General features: G+C 45.6%; 1 protein-coding gene across 2 annotated transcripts in view; it reads right to left on the bottom strand.

Annotated features, from left to right (window-relative positions):
- ATOSA (atos homolog A) overlaps nucleotides 1-24,355 on the bottom strand; it is a 73,775-nt gene that overhangs the window by 35,682 nt on the left and 13,738 nt on the right. For both annotated transcript variants that reach the window (XM_077263763.1, XM_077263764.1), the window contains exon 2: nucleotides 3,176-3,360. In XM_077263763.1, the coding sequence (XP_077119878.1) occupies nucleotides 3,176-3,360 (185 nt within the window). The remainder of the gene's footprint in view (nucleotides 1-3,175; nucleotides 3,361-24,355) is intronic.

Genomic DNA, 24,355 nt, shown 5'->3' on the forward strand with positions numbered 1-24,355 from the left:
TTTTTATTTTTCCGTCAATATGGCCATGTGAGGGCTTATTTTTTGCGGGACGAGTTGTACTATTGAACGAAATCATTGGTTTTACCATGTCGTGTACTAGAAAAGGGAAAAAAAATTGCAAGTGCGGTGAAATTGCAAAAAAAAAGTGCAATCCCATGCGTGTTTTTTGTTTGGCTTTTTTGCTAGGTTCACTAAATGCTAAAACTGACCAGCCATTATGATTCACCAGGTCAGTACGAGTTCATAGACACCAAATATGTCTAGGTTATTTTTTATCCAAGTGGTGAAAAAAAAATTCCAAACTTTGCTTTAAAAAAATAAATAAATAAAAAAAAATAATTGTGCCATTTTCCGACACCGGTAGCGTCTCCATTTTTCGTGATCTGGGGTCAGGTAGGGGCTTATTTTTTGCATGCCGAGCTGACGTTTTTAATGATACCATATTGCTGCAGATACGTTCTTTTGATCGCCCGTTATTGCATTTTAATGCAATGTCACAGCGATCAAAAAAAACGTAATTTTGGAGTTTCAAGGTCTCAAGGACCTCTATACTATCCTGACGCATCGTTGACCCCCGATCATGTGACGGGGGTGGTCGATGCACGCATTTCCGGCCGCGCAGCCAGAAGTGGTAGTTAAATGCCGCTGTCAGCGTTTCTCAGCGGCATTTAACTACTGTAGTTAATAGCGACGGATGGATCGCGATTCCACTCGCCGCAATTGTGCGCACATGTCAGCTGTTCAAAACAGCTGACATGTCGCGGCTTTGATGTGGGCTCACCGCCGGAGCCCACATCAAAGCAGGGGATCTGACCTCGGACGTACTATCCCGTCCGAGGTCAGAAAGGGGTTAAAAATTAAATACTACGGCGTGTGGACCACTCTATTCTTGATAACCAACCTTGCTAAAGCCGACAGCTGAGGGTTGCATAAATGAGGAGCTCTATAAAGCTGGAGTGTTTCGGAGATAAACCTAGTGTAATGGGGAGACTAGTCAACAGGGTCCCTGGTGGCTTCCTACTAGCCGCTGCCAGTGACAGGTCTCTCCCTGTGTGCACATATAGGGACAGACCTGTCCAATATGCATATACATATTGTTTCTTTAACTATGAAAGCACAGCAGACAGATTTACTATCCAGAAGCCACCACAAAAAAGTATATCTGAATATATATATATATCAAAGAATAAAGCAGCAGACTGTGCATGAAGATAAATGTTATATTTTAAAATAACCATTTAAAATCTACAACTTTGATATTTGCATACATCTTGGTGCACACAGAGTGCTGCTGCATGCTTTGGCTTGGAGAATGCAGTCATAGCCGATGCACATGGTCACATTAGTTTTATGTGGTGAGCTGTTCTGGGGATTCACAAAATATTTATAGTGGCTATCCCATAATCAAAATATCTCAAGGGTTAATAGAGAGAAGGATTGGATCCTAGCATTAAGAAAAGATCTTTAAATATTTAAAGGGGGTTATCCCCACACCTATCTTCAAGAGCGAACAGCCCACCTGTCACACAACTTCCTGTTTGTTGGGGTTGGGACAGGACATCCCTCTTCTACAAACAGCTTTGTTCGACTCTACGGATCATAAGCGTTGGGACAGTGATAACCTCTAGCAAATAGGAGATGAAAACAGGCCGACGAACAATCAATTGTGAGGTCTAAAGGTACCTTCACACGAAACGACATTATAACGATATCGCTAGCAATCCGTGACGTTGCAGCGTCCTCGCTAGCGATATCGTTTCGTTTGACACGCAGCAGCGATCAGGATCCTGCTGTGATGTCGCTGGTCGCTGAATAAAGTCCAGAACTTTATTTGGTCGTCCGATCGCTGTGTATCGTTGTGTTTGAAAGCAAAAGCAACGATACCAGCGATATTTTACACTGGTAACCAGGGTAAACATCGGGTTACTAAGCGCAGGGCCGCGCTTAGTTACCCGATGTTTACCCTGGTTACTAGCGTAAAATGTAAAAAAAACAAACAGCACATACTCACATTGCGTCCCCTGCAGTCTGCTTCCTCCTCTGACTCAGCGCCGCAAAGTGAAAGTGAAAGCAGCACAGCGGTGACGTCACCGCTCTGCTCTCACTGTACGGCGCTCAGTCAGTCAGGAAGTGGATGCAGGGGGACGTGAATGTAAGTATGTGCTGTTTGTTTTTTTTAGATTTTACGCTGGTAACCAGGGTAAACATCGGGTTACTAAGCGCGGCCCTGCGCTTAGTTACCCGATGTTTACCCTGGTTACCAGGGGACCTCGGCATAGTTGATCGCTGGAGAGCGGTCTGTGTGACAGCTCTCCAGCGACCAAACAGCGACGCTGCAGCGATCGACATCGTTGTCGCTATCGCTGCAGCGTCGCTTCGTGTGAAGGTACCTTTAGTAGTCATTGACAAACTGCACCTGCCAATAATGGGTTTGGTTGATCCAACCAGTGATTACTACAGTCCTAAAAAATACAACACCCCAGATCAAGGTTTTGACAATTAGAAAGGTTCATTGGCCAATTGCTGGTCGAAATGAACTAATCCTTTCCCTGAACCAGCTGAATATGCTAGTTGTACAAATACTGGCATGTAAAATGGAGGCTTTATAGCCAACAAGTAGGTTATCTTCACTGATCTTTGATGCCCATCTGTGTCACATGTACTTTTTATCAGCCAGAATCAAGAGAATGGATTTAAAATAGTAATTGTGGTATATAGAGTAATCCATTACATATTTGCCATGATCACGATTCTTTACTGGTTATGGCTTAAAGGAGTTGTCTGGTACTTTAATATTGATGGCATATCCTAATGATATGTAATCAATAATTGATGGGGGTGCAAAAGCCAGCCCCCCACTGATGAGCTGTCCTAGTGTCAGCCGGATGTGATCAGTTGTGGAGTGGCACAGCGCTGTACAGTAGGGTGTTGCAGATTCACCCCTATTCATTCTAATCAGCTCCGCAACAAAGCGCTCCCGACTGCTGCCGGCACCAAGAAACAGTTGATCGTGGGGGTGAGGTGCGTCAGAAGTCCCCAACCTGGTAATAATAACCTACTCTAAGGATAGGCCAACAATAGTACTGGACAACCCCTTTAAGTGCTGATCCAACACTGCAGTCTGAATATAGCCTAATAAAGAAGACACACCCTGGCCACCTGCATTGAGTCTTACCTGCGCCACCTTATCACTGCATTCATGCTTACTGGCCCCAGGCTGACTCGATTTGGCTGGAGGGCAATGGAGACCTTCTGTCCTGCCTTTCACCGAATGCTCAGGAGTGCGACCTTCTGTAATCAGCAACGCCAGATACGCCAGGAAATCCTCAGCCTCATACTCAAAGAACTCATCCAGCGAATCTACGAGAATCAGAAAACATAAGGTTAACAGGATCCAGCATGATCAAAAGTGGCAAAACTGAGAAAGCAGGACTTTTCCATCCACATTGTACTATTGTAAAGCCTGCACACCCCAAATATGTTCCTGGCATTACTACTGTAACCAAACATCTGGTATTACTTCATCTATACCTAGCAAGGCTGGAAATCCACAGACGGATCAGAAGCTGAATTACCGCCAGAAAGCAATCAGACCATGTGTTTTGTCATTTTACAGACGAGAGCGTCAGGAATACTAGTGACACCGCAACATTTTAGTGACCCGATTTCACCAACGTAAAATTCTAACTGAACTTTTAGATGTTACAGTCCTTGCGTTTCTGTGAAGGCAGCAGACCCCATCATCAACGTGTATATGGGGGTTAAAAGGGCCTGTTTAAGGTCAAATGTTAATGCAAAGTAAATGTTATCTTACAAGGAGATAAAAATCACAGGCATTAGCATTTGGAGATCATGGTGAAAGCAGTGCTGACTGCGGCCTTTGTCATTGCGCATATACTTGGGTCGCCTGCAGGGTTTGTACTGTTGGGTAAACCCTCCACAAACACCAGGATCAATAGCCAAGTGTTACACAGCAGGCACTCAAGCTTGGGTCAAGGAAAGACCGCTTTTCCCATCAATACAAATCCCATGACATTTTGCCAAACTTTGAAGAAAAGATCCGCATACAGTGGCATGTAAAAGTCTGGGCACCCCTGGTCAAAATTACTGTTATTGTGAACAGTTAAGCAAGATGAAGATGAAATGATCTCTAAAAGGCCTGAAGTTAAAGATGACACGTTTCCTTTGTATTATAAGGCAAAAATGTATATTCAGCTGATGGTCGGGAGAGAGGCTGATAGCGCACGTCCCACTTCGGTCTGCAGATCGCATTCTTCTTACGGAGATATACCGCTGGTTGATGTACCAATCTGCTGCTTTCTCAGCCAAACAAGCGCTCCTGTATAAGGGCAAGTCGGTGGAGATGGCTGTCAGTTAAATGGCTGGCTGAAGCATTGTTCGAGTGTCGCCCATCTAATGTGTATGGCAGACTTAAGAGAAGGATCCAGCAGAGAAATGCAAATAGGAAGGAGAACCTCCCACATATGAATAGTTAAAGGTCCCCCCTCAGCTGGTAAATGTTATGCATACTGACGCACTGGGGTGGAATCATTTGTTGCTTTATGAAGAATTCCTAAGGAACTACAGAGATCTCATTGTCCTGGAGCGCGTACAGTAACAATCACCAGCAGACGAAGCGGCAGCTGCCCGGACAGCTCACATTATTACACAGGGCTCCAGCTCCTATGGCTGGACACAATAGGACTCCCTGCTCTGTTACAGGTTTACATTTATGACAACATTTATATAATGCTTCATTCATTGCAATAAATCAAATGTCCAACTCGGGTGAAGCCTATGGGAGGAATAATAGCGCAGTGGTGGAGGCAAGTCATGGAGGTGACACATGACGACGTCATTCATCCTACACAGAGCACGATTCACATTTACTGGTGTAACTGGGAGGCAGAACGTTGTAGATACGAGTCACATCACAACAGCGGCCACAATATCCAGCAGGAAGCCCAATTACAATCAGTGGCTTGTAGGCCATTCCATGTCATTACTGGGGCTGAGTTCCCATATAGTCATTGACGCACGTCCAGTCACCAGCTGAGCAGCCGCTTCATAAAAGCCGCAGGAACTTTCCGCTGCATTATTAACAACGAGATACAAAGTGCTTTAAGTTTCTAATGGACCAAAGTTCTGCAGAAAGTGGGTGGTCATTAAAACAAAGAAAGCCATTTATAAATATCAGATTCATTATCATTCTTCCAGTAGTCTTAGGCTAGTTTCACACTAGCGTTAACTGCAATACGTCGCAAATGCGTCGTTTTGCCGAAAATACGCATCCAGCAAAAGTTCTTGCTGGATACGTTTTTTCGTCATAGACTAACATTAGCGACGCATTTGCGACGCATTGCAAAACGTTGCGTCCGTTTTGCGACGCTTGGGCGTGTGGTAGCGGACCGTCGGGAAAAAAAAACGTTACATGTAACGTTTTTTTGCTCCCGACGGTCCGCTTTTTCCGACCGCGCATGCGCGGCCGGAACTCCGCCCCCACCTCCCCGCACTTCCCCGCACCTCACAATGGGGCAGCGGATGCGTGGGAAAAATGCATCCGCTGCCCCCGTTGTGCGGCGGAGACCACGCTAGCGTCGGGAACGTCGGCCCGACGCACAGCGACGGGTTGTTCCCGACGCTAGTGTGAAAGTAGCCTTACTGTGATGCAGAGGCAGCAACAACTGGTTGGACAATCTAAGCAATGATAAACTCGCACGGGACTAAATGGGCAAATGCCGTACATTGCTGGTACCCTATGGCCCCGATTCATCATAGGTCATTGCGCCATAGTTGTGATTTTTATTGTTTGCACCCACTTTGCTTCCACGTGGTGGGTGGAATTGAATTAAACGCTTCCAGATGTTATTGCCCAATTTATCAGTTGGGACTTCATAAATTGCGTATTCCATTTTGAAGAATTTGCTGCCAAGAATTGAAGCGAATACCACAAGACAAAGAAGGAAAGTGATTTCAAGAAAAATTCTAATGATGATTCAGGGCCATTTGTCAGTACAATGATATGAAGAAAGATATGGTGTACATGCATGACCACCACGCCATCTAAATAGGGGACACAGGACCCAGTTCCTGTAAACGTTGGGACATCTCAGCTGTGGGATTCTCCACCAATCGCACAGGATAGATCAAAAGTTGTAACTGTGGGACAACCCCTCTATAAGCCTAGCGCAGTGAGTGCAGTTGGAGACATACTACTAAAATAAAAGGGGAATTAGTGCCTGTACACACAGCTAAGGTAATGGCCATGTAAGTACCCTCTGTCAGTGTTTTATTTTACCCATTAAGATAAAAAAAAATGCACATAATGCAGCAGTGCCTGCCGACACTCAAACGCAAAGTGAACATATTTATGGTTAGTGCCACATGGATTACACGTATGGGGCTAACAAATCTCCAGGCCTATACTGTACCTATGGAGGCACTATACGGCAGAGACTATGCGTACCTCATATGCACCTACAGGCACTCGGGCCCCAGCTGAGCAAAACTTTTATGCCAAGATTGTGGAGTAAAAAGCTTTAAAAAGTAGCAAAATTTGGGCACAGCCCAAGACTTCGGTATTTTCACACTAATTTTGCCCTGCTCCAACAAAGTGGGAGAAGCTGGGACAGGAAGGGGGTGAGGTGACTGCCGTTTGTCAACCCCATATCAAGAGGCGGAATTCCTTCTGCTACAAATTTTACTATAGTCTCTGACTGGGGTAAGATTTGAGAGAGGTGCACATGGATGTGTACCCCACTTCACGCCTCGCGTGATTCATTAGGAAGAACAAGCCTCTTAATTAATCAGGAGCCTCGCACTCCACCCCAGGCCCTCATCAAGACTGGCATGAAAAAAAAATATATATATTTTGATGAATTGATGGCAAATGTGTACAGCTGTGCAGAGGCTACTCAGAAGCATAAAGTAACATCCCTAAACTACTAGCAGCAATGGTCAGTGCGAGAAAAGTAATCACAGGAACCAAAGCCACTGGTTAGAGAACCTGCAGGTCATCCTAGAACTACAGAAAGCCCTAAAACCAGTCTGAGATTACAAGATTATATTGAATTAAAGAAAAAAAAAAAAAAGAGAGTACGGTATCTTATTTCAATATAATCTTGTAATCTCAGACTGGTTTTAGGGCTTTTGGTAGTTCTAGGATGACCTGCAGGTTCTCCATCTCCAGGGATGAGCCATGATAGCGTCACACAGCCTGTTCTGCATTACAAGGATCCTACAAGCACTGACCATTACCTTACTCATGCTGCATTAGTGATAGAAATACCATGGAAAGGAAACTTACTGGTCTCAGCACCTGGAGCCATCCTGTAAGGTGGAGGGACGTGCAGCTCTGAGCTTTAGTAGTACAGGAGGGGCATCACTTCCACAGGACGGCCAATCTAAATGCGAGGACATCTTTATTTACATAGGAAGAGGGCTGAGGATTTACAATCTCAATGTGTTTGCCATCATGCAGATGTCCATAGAATCCAGAAAGGGGGAAAAACGGGGGTGGGGAGAACCAAGTGACACCTTGAATTTCATAGAAACTCAGGTGTATGAATGTTGTTAAATAAAGATTTGCTGATGATTTGGCCTTGCAAAGTGTGAAAACCCAAGCATAAGTGTCCATAATGCTGGTTACTATTTGGTAGCGCTGGATGAACCTCACTGGCACGGTGTTATATAGCAGATTTTTCACACGTAAATCCATGGTGACATTTCCACTGCCTACCAGGCCATGTCAGTGTGGACAGACTCTTAGAAAAGTGCTGCAATTTCTACATTGGAGCAGAGAGGACCACACGGAGAGTGACCATTACTCAGGCGTTGCATCAGATATTGATTTCTAGGGCTTACGCTATATTCACATGTCATCTGTAATGGATCCAGTGTAGAAAAAAAAGTCAGGTCCAAACGGAGAGAAAAAAAATGTGATTTTTTTTATTCGAGGTTTCTCTGAACACCTCATGTTCTTGTGTGCAGTGACGGATCTGCTAATGGAGGACAGAACGGATGACCATCCGTCATGATCTGCTTCCTACAAACTTCAGTGTATATTTAAAAAAAAAAAAAAAAAAAACATTGCTGCAAGTTTTTTTTATTATATTTGGGTGAAAAAAAAAAAAAAGTGCAGATTTTTTTTATGCAGCTTAAAAGAGATACATGACATGTGAGCAGCCTTACAGCAATGCAAAGTCCTTCATTGTAAGGTCTCATTCACACACGCAGTTTTCTTTACTTTCTCAGAAAGTTTGTAAAACTGGAGAAAAAAAAAAAAAAAACAGGCAGCGGGTTCCAGTGCTTTCCCAACTGGTCTCCAATGTTGGCATAGTATTGAGCATGCGGTGCCAGGGAGGATGTAAGGATGGCACAGGGCCAGCAGGTTTTCAGGCCCAGGTGCTCGATTTTTCAGTGATAAAAGACTGCAGACGTTTCCAGCTCACAGATATGGGAATGTTCTCCATAAAGAGCGCAATATATCAGATGTCACCTACAAAGATGTCTTGTATAGAAACCTGCAGAACCGTGCTGGGAGCGAGCGACAAACCAATCCCAACTGCTCGGGTTTTATGGGAAATGCCCTCAGATCTGGCGAAGGTGTGAACACGGTCATATACAGCACAGAACGGGTCACTCATTACACAAATAATGGAAAATGCTGCACAGGCCTGGTTAACCCATCTGTTACCTGGGGGCAGAAGGCTGCCTGTGGCTTAACCCCTTCTGTGCCTCTACAAACAACAGATGGTTGCTTCTACTGTAAAGACCATACACAGGTTCAGGGTGAAAACAGAGCGCTCTTTATAGGGTTTCACAAGGGGACTTGTCAGACAGAAAGAAGTAGGAGAAAGTGGCCTGTATAAGAGCTAGGAGAGGGGCAGTAAAACTTTGCTCATTAAAATGCAATGCCGAGCCCAAAATACGAACATAACCCCTATTGGGAGAGCGAAGTGCAGACACACACCGTAGTCAAAGTCCATCCAGTATTGATTATGGAGTAAAGCCATCAACCAGGCACAGAGCACATGTGACAGCCATTTATGCCACCCTCCCTGCTCCACAAACAGAAGGACACGCTACCGGTGGGGTAGATAGAGCGGTGCAGAGGAATACCGTGTAACCAGGGCCTTAAAGGGACTGTCAGCACAGAACGACTGTTCAAACCACACAGGCGCTCGGTAAATCATGGCGGAGCCAAACATTTAACGACACCCTCTCACCCGCTTGGCTTCCATGTCTCTAGCTCTATGAAGCCAGAGCTGTCAATCAAGTTAGAAGGAGGTGGGGGAAGGTGTATATAAATGATGGGACCCACTGTGCTGCACCGATGAACAGTCATTCCCTGTAAGGGGTCCGAATAGTATAAGATAACTTATCAAGAGCCAACAGATGGAAGGACCAGTTTTACATTATATTTTGACAAAACCTTAAGGGTATGTTCACATTTTTTCCCCATTGCACCAGAAAAACCCATGCAGCAAAAATGCCCTGTACAATACGAGTGTTTTGTCTTTTTTTTATCCTCCGTTCATTTGAATGGGTGAAAAGCACTAGAAAAATACTGAAAGAATTGACAAGCTGCGTCTCCGACAAATGCAGCAGGGCTTAAAATAAGAGCAGGGGGAAAAAAACTGTATGAGACTTCAAAAATATCATTGATTATGCTGGTACTGTAAATCTAGGGGGCTAAAACAATTTAACATACTTATGGAAGATAAAAATCCATAGGCTAATAGACAACGTCTATAAACATCTAACGTCAGGCAGCAAATATCACTGTGTAATTCAATCGGAATAATGAGTCCCCATATCCAATGAGGGACTGTGCAGAAGTAACACAGACAGATAAGAGATATGGTATATTATGGCACAATCTCACCCTAGGTGCTTAGTGGGGTCCCAAAAATAAGAATCCAGGTAAACGATCCCTTTTATAGGAAAGAAGAAGGGGGGCTCAGTCACAGAAAAGCAACAATACCCGCAGTTTTCTTCCAGGGATCAGACAATCATATGTCCTACGGTACCCCCAACGCGTTTCATCTATGGACTTCAGGGGAGATGAAAACCGGACAGGGGAAAGTGTCAGCCGCAAGGGCTGAAATAAATGCCACAACACAGACGGCATGCCTGGTATGAACTTGGCGATGATGCCTGTATAAACCACATGCGGGTATGGTGCGGCGTTACTGTGACTGGGCCCCCCCTTTTCTATAGAAGGGATCGTTAACCTGGATTCATATTATTAGGACCCCACTAAGGACATACGGTGAGATTATTCCATAATATATCGCTTATATTGTGCTACTTTTGCACAGTACCTCATTGGATATGAGGACTCATTATTCCGACTGAATTAAGGTACCGTCTCACAGTGGCACTTTGGTCGCTACGACGGCACGATCCGTGACGCTCCAGCGTCGCTCCAGCGTCGTAGACTGCGGTCACACTTCGCAATGCACGGCGCTGGAGCGATAATTTCATGACGTATTTGCGATGTAGAAGTCGTACGGGACAGTCATACGGGCATGTCACACAGGAGGTGCTCTCACAATTCAGAGCACATTTTGCATAATCTATGCGTGACGTTGTTCACGAGGGGCGTGTTGTGCTGCTAGCTAACTACACCTGTAATGTGCCGATTGGCCGTTGGTTACTGTGAGCGCATTGGTTGGAGAGAAAAGAATACAACGCTCGAGAGCCGCTGTTTTATCGGCCGGGAACAATAGTACCACGTCTGTCGAATGAGCGCACAGTATTGTACCGCCCAATCAGCACACAGGAGGTGGAGAATTTGGCGCTCCTACGTATCAAGCTCCTCCACCCATTACATCGTATACAATATCGTGTACACCTTTGTTACACGATGCGATCATGCCACAGCGGGACGCTTGACGACGAAAGAAAGTTTCAAACGATCTGCTACGACGTACGATTCTCAGCGGGGTCCCTGATCGCAGTAGCATGTCAGACACAGCGAGATCGTATGGATAACGCTGGAACGTCACGGATTGTGCCATCGTAGCGACCAAAGTGCCACTGTGAGACGGTACCCTTACACAGTGATTTTCGCTGCCTGAGGTTAGATGTTTATACAAGTTGTCTATTAGCTGATGGCTTTAGTATATTAAAAGTTACGCTTTAGCCCCTCATCTATAATTGCACCTTTGTTTTCTAGTTCATGTTGATATTTTTTTGGTACTGTAAAATGCTGCGTATTTGACACACCAAATACTCTGTGTGTGAACATACCCTAATACTGGCCTAGTGGCATTTACACACAATGGGCCTTTAGCACTGCAGCCTTGCAGTGCTGGGGTCCCGGGTTCAAGTTCCACCAAGGAGTCTGTATGTTCTCCCTGTGTTTGGAATGTGGGAGGAAACCGGAGTACCCAGAGGAAACCCACGCAAAGACATACTGATAGGGAATTTAGATTGTGAGCCCTATCGGGGACAATGATGATAATGTGTGCAAACTGTAAAGCGCTGCGGAATATGTTAGCGCTATATAAAAAAAAGATTATTTATTATTATTAAAATAAAATGCAGCAAAAGTGGCCTCGTCTTAGCTAATCGGTGCTCATTTAATCCTCCTAAGGCTATGTTCCCATGACCCAAAATGAGCAGCGCTTTAGATGCGGCGTACGTTCGCTGCTGCCATCTATTGGACGCAGGTAAATCCGCATGTGTTCACTGAACCATGCGGATTTACGGCATCCAATACATTCTATTGATTACAGTGTCCGTGGGTGATCCGCAGGCGCACACACACGATTCTAGGAATCCCATCCGCCATGATGCATAAGTACGCAGCATCAAATCCGCAATCCCTGAATGTGGGAACATACCCTAACGGTAATTGCACTGTTTTGGTCACATCACTCTGGCTCCCTTACAAAATCTGTAGTGAGATCCAGGAACCATCATGTGTCATTTATAGTCCTGGTAAATGCTCAGCACACTCATGGGGAACTGCAAATCCTACAGCTGTGCCCCAGTCTCACAGGCGCTCATAAAACAGCGGTGCACTAGGTCAGCACATATGATAGCGCTGCATTACAGCCCATACACACACACATACTAGACAGTATGGCTGCACAGCCACTCAAAACTACTACAGAAAGTGAAATATCGCACCTCATGTCTGTACACAATTACTACATGATTAAATATTTAAAAACATCTAAACATATAGAAAGTGCAGAGCGGGCGCTGTTATATTCAGGCTGCAAACAGGAATGGGAGGGGGAAAGGAAATGAGCAGCAAAGTGTCGCTGAAGGGAAAGATAATGGAAAGGCAAGTTCTATGGAGAAGAGAAATGCGATAAACAGGGCAGAGAGGCATTAACCTCACAAGCTGCACTAATTCTCCACTGGAGATTAGAGTGCAGCTGGGGCATGAAGTCTCATAATTGTGGATACTATGGATGGATTGGGAGTGAAGTAATTAATCCACTCACTTCATTCCCTGAGGCATTTACACAGTAAAACACACTGTTAGCGGCAGGAGGATCTGGAGTTACAAGGTGTGTAATGGAAAAGCATACACATCTACAAGCCAAAAAGAAAACAAAATATAGACACAAATTTAAGGTTAGATAAACTTTCTCCCTGCCAACCTGTATATAAGGCAGTGGTGGTAATCCTGCATCACACAGAAAGCTCTAGCTAAATTGGGTATTTTGGTTTTAGCCCTTAATTTGGCCATATTTTGTATAAATACCCACTATAAAAATGATGTTCTCATGACAAGAGTGGGCGCGCAAGAGAGTGGGCGCGCGAGAGAGAGCACAAGTGTGTGTTACTATGCAAATGTAAATTGTACCCCACACATCTACCCGGCTCGATGGACAGACGCGTGTATGGTTTGATCCAATGTGAGGATTGTTTTCGAGGGAGGCTCAGGCATATGACCGTATTTTCGGTCGGAGTGCGATCAGAAAAATAAGGGGATCGCATTTGGGCCAATGTTATTCTATGAGGCTGTGCACATCTACTATATAACTGTCTAAGGGTCACTTCCGTCCGTCCGTCTGTCTGTCTGGGATATTCATTGGTCGCGGCCTCTGTCTGTCATGGAAACCAAGTCGCTGATTGGGCGTTTTGCCACGACCAATCAGCGACGGCCATAGTCTGGCAGCGAAATGGCCGCTGCTTTACTGCCCTGCAGTCAGCGCTGAGCGCTCACACAGGGTTAATGCCAGCGTTCATGGATCGCGGTGTAACGCACTCCGTTAACGCAGCTATTAACCCTGTGTGACCAACTTTTTACTATTGATGCTGCATATGCAGCATCAATAGTAAAAAGATCTAATGTTACAAATAATAATAATAAAAAAAAGCGTTATTCTCACCCTCCGACGTGGCGCGCTGTCCTCGGCAGTGCAAGCGGCAGGTTCCAGTGCCAAGGATGCTATGCGAGGACCTGCCAGGACGTCACGGTCATGTGATCGCGACGTCATCACAGGTCCTGCACTCATACCAGGCGCCAGGACTTCAAGGGGCCTTCGGAAGGCGAGCATATGTTTATTTTTTATTTTAATTCTTTTTTAACCACGCATATAGTGCCAACATTGCTATATACTACGTGGGCCTACGTAGCTGTGCTATATACTCCGTGGCTCTGTGCTATATACTCCGTGGCTCTGTGCTATATACTCCGTGGCTCTGTGCTATATACTCCGTGGCTCTGTGCTATATACTCCGTGGCTCTGTGCTATATACTCCGTGGCTCTGTGCTATATACTCCGTGGCTCTGTGCTATATACTCCGTGGCTCTGTGCTATATACTCCGTGGCTCTGTGCTATATACTCCGTGGCTCTGTGCTATATACTCCGTGGCTCTGTGCTATATACTCCGTGGCTCTGTGCTATATACTCCGTGGCTCTGTGCTATATACTCCGTGGCTCTGTGCTATATACTCCGTGGCTCTGTGCTATATACTCCGTGGCTCTGTGCTATATACTCCGTGGCTCTGTGCTATATACTCCGTGGCTCTGTGCTATATACTCCGTGGCTCTGTGCTATATACTCCGTGGCTCTGTGCTATATACTCCGTGGCTCTGTGCTATATACTCCGTGGCTCTGGGCAATATACTCCGTGGGCTGGGCAATATACTCCGTGGACATGCATATTCTAGAATACCCGATGCGTTAGAATCGGGCCAAAATCTAGTGTCCAATATTTTTCTCGGACTGAGCTGGTCTGAGGATAAAGATAGTAGCAGCATGTCAGAGTTGGATGCACTTATTGGACCGTAGCCAACCATGCATGTCAAGGAGTCCGTGAAAATCATCACACTGCACTCGGGTGAGACTATGACAGTCCATGAAAATCTGACTGCACTTAGACGTCATCTGAGAAAATTGAAGCACACTGATCAGTATCATTTCCATAATCGTCCAGATTCTCTCGGGTGAGAGAAAATGCGGTAGCGACCCGAGCTTAAGGGTTTCTCACATATCAGCTAGTAATTTTTTTTTCACGAGGGAGCATCCTTACAGTTTGTATATTACACACACTTAAGATCAACATGATAGAGTCACTGCCACAATTTATGCCTGTCCTGGAAAACCCCTTTAAAAACATTCCATGTGATTCTAGTTTAGATTATTTTATTTGTACCTGAAGCAGACCTAGTCATGCCTTCTTTAACTGCAATGTATCCATAAAAAAATAAATAATTTCGATGCCACTCTGATGGTATCAGATTCTTTTCTCGCATCCATATGATTTCGGAGTGAAATCACTGCATGGAGTGATTTTTTTTCCTCAAGCTGAATACAGGTGAGAAAAAAAAAAAAAAAAGGATGATCAGCACTGCCTCAATGGATATCATTGGTCCGCATGCAAAACATTCTTTTAATTTGATTGCACTCGTCCAATGTATATGGTCGTGATTTCAAGGTTTTCACCAGTTTCATCACTTCTAAGTTGTTTTGGATGAGTCACAAAACTTTTCACAAATGTATTCCTGTCCCCCTTTGGAGTAATTTTATGTACACAATGCAATTTTTGCACAATTTTGCGAAACGTGTGACTTTGTGCTAAAAAGTTGTAAAAAAAAAAAAAAGTTTAAAAGACTGAAATAAAGATCTTTGCACGGGATTCCTGGACGAGTTGAAGAATTTGGCACAAAAAAATAATTAAAATTAATAGGTAAACATATCCAAGACAAAAGAAAAATGACTTACAATGGGGTTCTTCAATACTAGGACAACCCCTTCTTGATCTAAATGTTTGGTGCCAACAAGATAAAAACAGTATACTTCCCTCCCTTGCCCACGCCGTTCCAGCAGTGTTAGAATACGCGAGCATGGCCCCCAATCAGTGTTGTCGTCACTGTTTCCACAGAAATCGAACATCAAGAGGAAGCGAGAGCAGCCGCAGCCCGGACTTCCTCATGATGATCGATCTGTAATTGACAATTGCTCCGCACTATGACGTGGCAGCTGTGAAAGCTCTATCTCAGGACCAGTGTTGACTTCTGAAGGCACACAATATTTCAATTAATTGAAAAGTAGAGATCCTGAAAAAGGGTGTGTGACTGAAAGATGGTTGTACACTGTTTAAGGCACGCCATACATATTAGATGGCTGTCAACCGAATGATAATCATCTCGTCTGGAATGGATCTCCCTAATACGGGATAGCTCGTTCAGCCAAGTGTTCCTGTGTCCTTTACGAGACCACTGCCTGGCGACAGCATATCTCCAGGAGACCATACAATTGGAAGGCCAAAATCTAACATGCTGGATTAACATTTCTCCCCGACAAATATTCTGGGGTTCCCATACACATTAGACTGTCAGACCCCATAGATATTGGCGGAGTTGGCTGACAGTCTACTGCAGGGATGTCAAACACAAAATACAGAGTAGGACAAAATTTCAAACCTGGACAAAGTTGGTGGCCAAAAATTAGAAGGTATAAGAAAGTGCTGAACAACATAGACAATAAATAATGATAAAATGGAGAAATTCCCATAAACGGGATTAAGACATGTCAAGAAATAAAAATCTCAAAAAAAAAAAAAAAAGAGAGAAGAAGGGGGATAGAAAAGGAATCTGCATAAGGTAGGGAAAACCCAAATACTGCAGGAGAAGTTAGGGTTGTGGGGAAGTTAGATGGCAGTATACATGGGATCCAAAGGATGTGGTGCCTCAAATAGAAAAAATATAAGAAAGCAGAGATCAATAGTACATAAACAGCACGGAAACAATAATATTGGCAGGGTCAAGATGGTAGGGAGTGGACAGAAAGGGTAAAGTCTCAATACAGAGGGAAAGAATAGCAATGTACAAAATACAGAATGGAAAATACATGACCAAATCGAGCCATAAAATAAATCATGGCATGAAGACCCTGGCCCAATACCATATGTGTGCCCGGCTAGTGGAGGGGACAGAGGGTAGTAGCGCTGAGGAGTACGGGAGCACACGCTGATGGAGGAGGAGGAGGGAGCTTCCGGCTCAGGTGAAGGCCGGTCAGGAAGTGCGTCAGTTCGGGCAGTGCGTTACTATGGGGCGCAGAGGTGTCAAACTGCATTCCTCGAGGGCCGCCAACAGGTCATGTTTTCAGGATTTCCTTGTATTGCACAGGTGATAATTTAATCACCTGCACAGAATGATTCCAGCACCTTGTGGAATGCTAAGGAAATCCTGAAAACATGACCTGTTGGCGGCCCTCGAGGAATGCAGTTTGACACCTCTGATGGGGCATGTTGTAAAGAGCCTTGGAGTAACCAGGGATCCTGCCAGACTGGAAAGGTGGGATTTGTAGTATTAGCGGCGCATGCGCTGACTACTGGCAGGCCAGCTCTAGTAGACAGTTGATATTTTTTCGTAAGCCAAATGTAGTGACACTACGGGCTAGAATCAGCTGAGAATTTTCCAGAGTTTGACATCCATGGTCTAATGTGTATGGGGGCTTAACTACTACGGGAACACTGCTAACATCACACCTATATCTGGGCAGCTTAAGCTGAAATACAAGAGCAATATAGTCGGCAGATATTCTGAAAAGTTTATAAAATAACTTCAGAGTAAGAAATTGCCTGCTCAGAGCATTATTAGAGTTATGCACAGCCTAGGATAATCCATCTTTGCCTGGACCGTTTGTTCATGTAAGCAATTAAGACTGAGCAGGCAAGTTATGGATGACAAGACACAGTAGGTCCTGTGTAATCAATAGTGCAAGCAAGGACACCGCCGCGCCACAACAGAAGCGGAAAAAGCAAAAAGCACGTGAAGGAATACCAGCAGCAATACTACTGAAAGCCCACCTTCAGAAACACGACTTGCTTATTGGTGCCCCTCATCATATAGTGCAGAGCTGAGGGTGTGATGTATGACCGATATCCTCGCTCTTGGACTTTGCTGCCTGCGCCATACTGAACCACTTTTGAGCAGCACACAATATGTATTGTTACAGACTTTAGGTACCGTCACACTCAGCGACGCTGCAGCGATATAGACAACGAGCCGATCGCTGCAGCGTCGCTGTTTACATCGCTGTAGAGACGTCAAACACAGCAGCTCCACAACGATGCAGGAGCGATCCTGAGACGTAGCGGTGACGCACTTATCGTTCTCTCCATATTTAACATTGCTGACATCGTTGCTTTTGCTGTCAAACACGACGATAAACGCCGATCTGACGACCAAATAAAGTTCTGGACTTCTAGCTCCGATCAGCGATATCACAGCGGGATCCAGATCGCTGCTGCGTGTCAAACACAACGACATCGCTATCCAGGACGCTGCAACGTCACGGATCGTCGTCGTTCTCGTTGTAAAGCTGTTTAGTGTGAAGGTACCTTTGTGAGCAGTTTAGTCTCATAATGTAGCTCCAATTTGTGTAAATGTAGTGCAGCACAGTATAATATTATGATACAGTACAGTCCCAGATGTGATGTGTCATCACTGTCTACGTGCTGTTTTATCAGGCTGTGTGGTGAGGGACAACCTAGTTTTGGATGTTACATTCACAACATGTATCAGAATCAGAGCTACAACACCGCTAATAGTCAATTATAGAAGGAAATAGGGTTATCAATGGCACGCAGATCATTTCACCCCCAAGTATTTTACTGATGAGCACAGGACTAGGATATTGCATTACTTACACAACAGGGTTTAGGAAGCAGAACTGGCTGCCCTTGCCCTGAATGAGCTGCTGTCCCCTGATTTTGCAGAAAGTGCCAGATTCCCCATTTAGGCTGGCTGAGCAGCTGTGCGTCCCCTCCGTGGCTGAGCCAAGGGCAGCGGCCCTGAATGACCCGCATTACGACCGTCTTTGTTCCCTTCTAAATATACAAGGATGTAGGGTACAACGCTCTAATACACATATCTGCAGATCACCATTTTATATTGATAGTCCAGAATTCCACCTGATAAGAAACAATCTGAAGAAAAGGATAGTTATGTGTGAGGATCTATCCGACGCCACCTTCAGCATCATCTCTAATCCAGCTAAGCAGTCAGCGCAGTAGCATTTCCAGGCCAGTTCTAGCTAGTTCACATAACCACATTCATCACGGCACAGCGAGGCCCGCACCACAAGAATCAGCATTATTACAGGAGCCTGGCCTGGAAAGATTCAGTGCAATGATCACAGGACAGTAGTGTCCCTACAAGTAGCCAGCTCTGCCATGCAGAAGTTTGGGAAAGCTGGGCGACAACCCCTATGGGAGTTGTAATGGCATATCTATTAGTGGTCATTGTCACCCAATAACTAAAAACAAAACAGATGTGTACGGTAAAAATAAAATATATATATTGTAGTAAATTGGCAGGTGAGGATTAAGTGGGAATGGGTTGGAAAAATGCTATTTTTATTTCCAAACGACTTCTGGTCCTGATCTAAGTGTGAGCTGTCTGCACGCTATACAGAAGAAGCCTTCCTGTCTGCTGCAAAGGACACGAGAGTCATACAGAAACGCACAACTTTCCAGCACTGCACAATAGGACCTGGCAGGAAGCGCGGCACAAAGCTGAATGGGAATGGGAGATGCAGAGAAGGGAGCTGAAGTCTCCACTGGGCACAATCCCTACTTCTTAGGGTTGTTTCCATGTCCAGGATACGGCAGCGCTTTGGACGGAGCGGACATGTGCTGTGTCCAAAGCGCTGCCGGCATTTGTACGCGCGGTGATTCCTTATGTGTTCATTGAACCGTGCAGAATCACCGCGTCCTATACATTGGACTGGTGATATTTATCTTGTGGAGACTGAGCATCTATGCAAGCTAAATAGACATGCTGCGGTCTGGAAAGACGTGACACATGTGGGTCTACGCAGGGAAGCCGCGGGTGTCTGTGCATGAATAGTGGAGATGGGATTTCATAAAATACCCGCCACTATGCTGTAACAAGTGGCTGCTGTGGGTTGGACGCTGCGGATGTATACAGCGTCTACTGACCGTGGAAACATACCCTTAGAAGGGTCCCGAAATAATAAGCTAATCACAAAGTGTCCCTCTTCTGGGATCTACACTCAAACCTGACAGTAAGGCTATGTGTACACGTTGTGGATTTGATGCTGCGGATTCACAGCAGTTTTCCATGCGTTTACAGTACCATGTAAACCTATGGAAAACAAAATCCGCAGTGCACATGCTGCGGAACAAAACGTGTGGAAATAGAGCGGTTTATTCCGCAGCATGTCAATTTTTTGTGCGGATTCCGCAGCGGTTTACACCTGTTCCATAACAGGAATCCGCAGGTGTTAAACCGCAGGTGAAATCCGCAAAAAAAAAAAAAAACGCGGTAAATCCGCGGTAATTCCACAGTGCGGTTTACCTGTGGATTTACCAAAATCAGTCCGGAAAAATCCACACCACTTTCCGCAACGTGTGCATATGGCCTAACTGTTCAATATCCCTGCAGCGCCATCGCAGGGGAAATTAAACATTACACATTCAAAGTGGATTGTAATGATCAACATTACGGGGGAGGTAGTGTGCACAGGACTTTGACACTTTGAAGCGGTCAGTCTCACCACCACCTGGTTCAGGTTTTGGGTTTTCATAGGAAAGGCAATTCAGAATAAGCCTAGCGGTCTTTTTCTGAAGCCACAACGCCGCTGGTTTTGCGGCAGAACTGCTGCTGACATCTTTTTTCAATATATTTAACCTAGCGGTATATATAATGAGTGAGAAATTTCCTAATGGAGAAATGCACCTGCTACTTATTTTAATGGATTCACTGTTTCCGAACCCTGAAGAGATTAAATAAAAAGTAAAAAAAAAAAAATAATAATAAACCCTGAACATGAGCACAGCAATGTCGTTTTTGTTGTGCAAGATGTTAATTTTTTACGTGGTTTTGTGGCACTTTTTCAGGTCGATTATAGGAGGAATCCATCTGGAAAAAAAATAGAACCATCATGTGCACATACCCTCAAGAAACAAGGATCTTGTATAAAGAAAAAAAAAAAAAAAAAAAACCGCATGGTGGGTACGAGATCTCTGTAAATCCCAGAAACTTGGCTGTATAAGATGTAAGCGGTAAAAAGGCAATGTCATGACCGCACCAAACGCGCACGGTGGGAACCTAGTCTTACAATCCGCAGTGACATCAGGCCATAGGCATTGTAGCGGATGCCACACTAGCTCTTTATTTTGCGCTCGCCCAGATTACTTATCCTCCCAAGTGAGTGTTCTACCCTTCTCCAGGAGAGCTGATATTACACATACTATTGTTAGGAACGAATTTTCTCCAGTTTCTTTCCAGGAATGGCCTGTGCTGATGAGCATGAGCGATCATCGTCTGCACACTGCGGAGTAAAAGGTAACGCATACTTCCCACACAGCGCACACCTTTGTTGTGTTACCATAGCACACAACAGTGCCCTGTGCGGAGCTCAGCATCTTCTGCTCCAAGACATTCACAAAGGAGGCAGAGAATAAAATGCACATAGCAACACACTGAGCTTTCTGATTGGACAGGGCGTCCTCCGACAGACATGGCTGCTGTGGTTTCCTGCTCCTCAGGCAGCCGCAGAGCCGTTTGTGTCTCCTCAGCTGGAGACTGCTCCACTTCAGGATATGAAGAAAGAACATCCACCAAAGTCCTAACATAATAAACCCGTGAGGGCCTGTTACCAGGGAGTACACCGAGCAGGGCGGCTCTACAGGAAACGATAAAGGCGCTCTTCACATTTATGTTACTCGGCCTCAGTCAGAAGCTCTGCCATGAAGAATAATAGGATGTTAAAGGCTTATTCCCTCCTTACACATTTGTGTCATATGTAGTATGCCATAAGTGTCGGAGAGATGAGGGGCCTACATCTGCCCATTGTTCTGGCCCTGTTGTGGAAAGCAGGGCTGCTGCACAACCTCTTCATGTGACGCCAGTAGTCGCCATTAGGCCACAGCTGAATTAGCTCCAGAGTGAGGACCCCAACAAACCATTCATCACAGCTTCCTGGAGTGTAAAGACAGAAGTTGGACAAAAAGGCCAATTTCACCCATCGCAAATGATCACTAGTGAAATTAATGATGGTGATCAGAAATAAGCAGGGTGCACATGAGACTTCAGGATCTAATTCACTTTGCTGTACCGATATCGACAGAGGTCAGCCGAAGGTCTGTGTGTGGGGGCGCCGGCCGACTGATGGTCGGGAGAGATGTCGATCGCCCTGAGATAAGCCACCGCCCCACATGTCACCTGGCGGCTTACTCAGCGCTCGTGCATGAGAGAGTCCTCCAAGATGGCGGTCAGTCGAAGCATTGTTCGGCCAACAGCCATCGATTGTGTATGGCGAACCATAGCCTTTCGCTGTACTTTTCATGGCATTTTCATTGGCAATTTGTATATATTGTCTAAGCAAAAATAAGAAAAATCCCATAAAACACACTACACTGCATTTTGGAGGCAAAAAATAAATAAAAAAGCTGAATCAGTAAATGTTTATCAATCATCAATAATAGCATTACTACAAGAACTAGAAATACGGGCGCTCAGAATGGATAACGAGTAGTGCTTAGAACGTTCTCTTGCCGGCTACAGGCATGAATGGCAGTAATCACCCCATAACCAACAAGCTGAATCCTCCTAGGTTGTTTGACTGGATGGTTTATACCGGCAGCACATCGTCCTGTGTACCCAAACGTGCTGCCGAGAACGGCGACATTGTACGCGCAGTAAGACGCAGCATTTGTCTTGTGGAACTCAGACATTTATCATGAAGGGGTTCCATGAAACGTTCATCTGCTTCCGTACAAGGACACCCTGCATATTCAAGTGAAAACATTTTCTTGTGTGTTCGGCTTCAAGGCTACTAAGAAAAATGTTATTGGCTGCCATTAAGCACAGGTTTCATTCCACAAAATAGTAAGTACACCTTAGCTAATTATCAGCCAAAAGCCATCTTTCCCAACCCCTCCATAGACCCATATACATGCGCGTTTGACCTGGCAGAGCATGCTTGTGTCCATTGTGGGGGAGATGAGTAAGGCGCTGCAGATTCTCTCTTCTAGGAACAGAAGGATCAGGTATTGAACTGTAACATACTCAAGTCAGCGCCCAAAACTCCACCATGTCATCATCTGTCAAATAGAGACAACCCACACATGAATCCTACACCTGATGAGGCTGGTGTATTTACCTTAATGCTTTATGAAAAAGTAACGCGTTCTCTGCCCATCAAGCCTTTATGGACAGGTCCTCAGCGTCCTGCTGCGGGGATCTCGCGCTGCGCGGTATAAGCTGCAGATGACAGTCAGGCTGGAGAGGAGGAGGAGACTCTAAGGGTATGTTTCCACGGTCAGGAAACGCTGCTTGTTTGACGCTGCGCAGAGCTGCAGCGTCAAACAAGCAGCGTCCAGATGTTCCAGCATAGTGGAGGGGATTTTATGAAATTCCGTCTCCACTATGCGTGGAAACCTGCATGCGGCGGCCCTGCGACTACGGACATGCTGCGCGTCTTTTCAGATCGCGCAGCATGTCCGTACACCTTGTGGGGACGCAGCGTCCCCGCAAGGCATATCACAGGGCCCTATGGGAGAGAGCAATCATCCCGGATGTGGAGTTAACACATCCGGCATGATCGCGTCCCAGAAAGGGGGCGGGGCTTAGCGCCAAGCGGCTTCGCCGCTGCGGCGATACCGCCGGCCATCCTGACAGTGGAAACATACCCTAAGGGTATGTGTCCACGTTCAGGTTTGCTTCAGGCTTTGGTCAGGATTTTATGCAAGTAAAATCCTGACCAAAACTGCACCTGAGGTCACTGGCAGGTCACCTGCGTTGTTCCTGCGTGTTTTGCTCATTGTAGCAACATGCTGCGTTTTGAAAAAACGCACCGCGCATGCGTTTTCGCGGCAAAAACGCATGCGTTTAACGCATAGTGGAGTCTGGATTTCATGAAATCCCCTCCACTATGCTGTAACATCTGGACGCTGCGTTTTTGACGCTGCGGAAAAACGCAGCGTTTCCTGAACGTGGACACATACCCTAAGGCTATGTTTCCACGGTCAGGATGGCCGGCGGTATCGCCCTTTCTGGGACGCGATCATGCCGGATGTGTTAACTCTTCACATCCGGGATGATCGCTCTCTCCCATAGCGCCCTGTGATATGCCTTGCGGGGACGCTGCGTCCCCGCAAGGTGTACGGACATGCTGCGATCTGAAAAGACGCGCAGCATGTCCGGAGTCGCAGGGCCGCCGCGTGCGGGTTTCCACGCATAGTGGAGACGGGATTTCATAAAATCCCCTCCACTATGCTGGAACATCTGGACGCTGCATGTTTGACGCTGCAGCTCTGCGCAGCGTCAAACAAGCAGCGTTTCCTGACCGTGGAAACATACCCTAAGACTCATTAACTATTTCAATCAATTGCTGGACTCAAAATGCTCATCCTAATATTTACTTTACTCGTTTATATAGCGCCATCAGTTCCGCAGCACTTTAAATACCTGCCCAGGCTGATCAGTGTGTGGCATATGGTTGCTTGTCATACACTTGCAGCGGGTCAGACGTAGTGTGGATAGCGGGTATTTTATTTGCATGGATTTGTATTTTCCAGCCATGTGTCAGCAGCTTCCGCACATATCGCAGTAACACACCGGTGGGTCCATAGTCCTAGCACCACCGACTCCAGTAATCAGATTATAGTCTGAGCACTAATGGGGAGAGGGACTAGTGTGAGTGAAGGCGGTGTATAAGGGGTGGCGAAATAGTATAGAAAATGGAGACAAATGCTCAAGGCCCCATCACTGCACAGGACTAGGTATCTGACGCTTGTATGCAGACACACAGGAAATCCTGGAGCATTGTGAGAAGCTGCGGCTCGGCCCCTGGCCTCGTCTTCTACATGAAAGCCTTGTACACAACAGCCCATGCTGAAGGTTT

Source organism: Ranitomeya variabilis, chromosome 5, assembly GCF_051348905.1.
Source record: "Ranitomeya variabilis isolate aRanVar5 chromosome 5, aRanVar5.hap1, whole genome shotgun sequence".
NCBI classification, from domain to species: Eukaryota; Metazoa; Chordata; class Amphibia; order Anura; family Dendrobatidae; genus Ranitomeya; species Ranitomeya variabilis.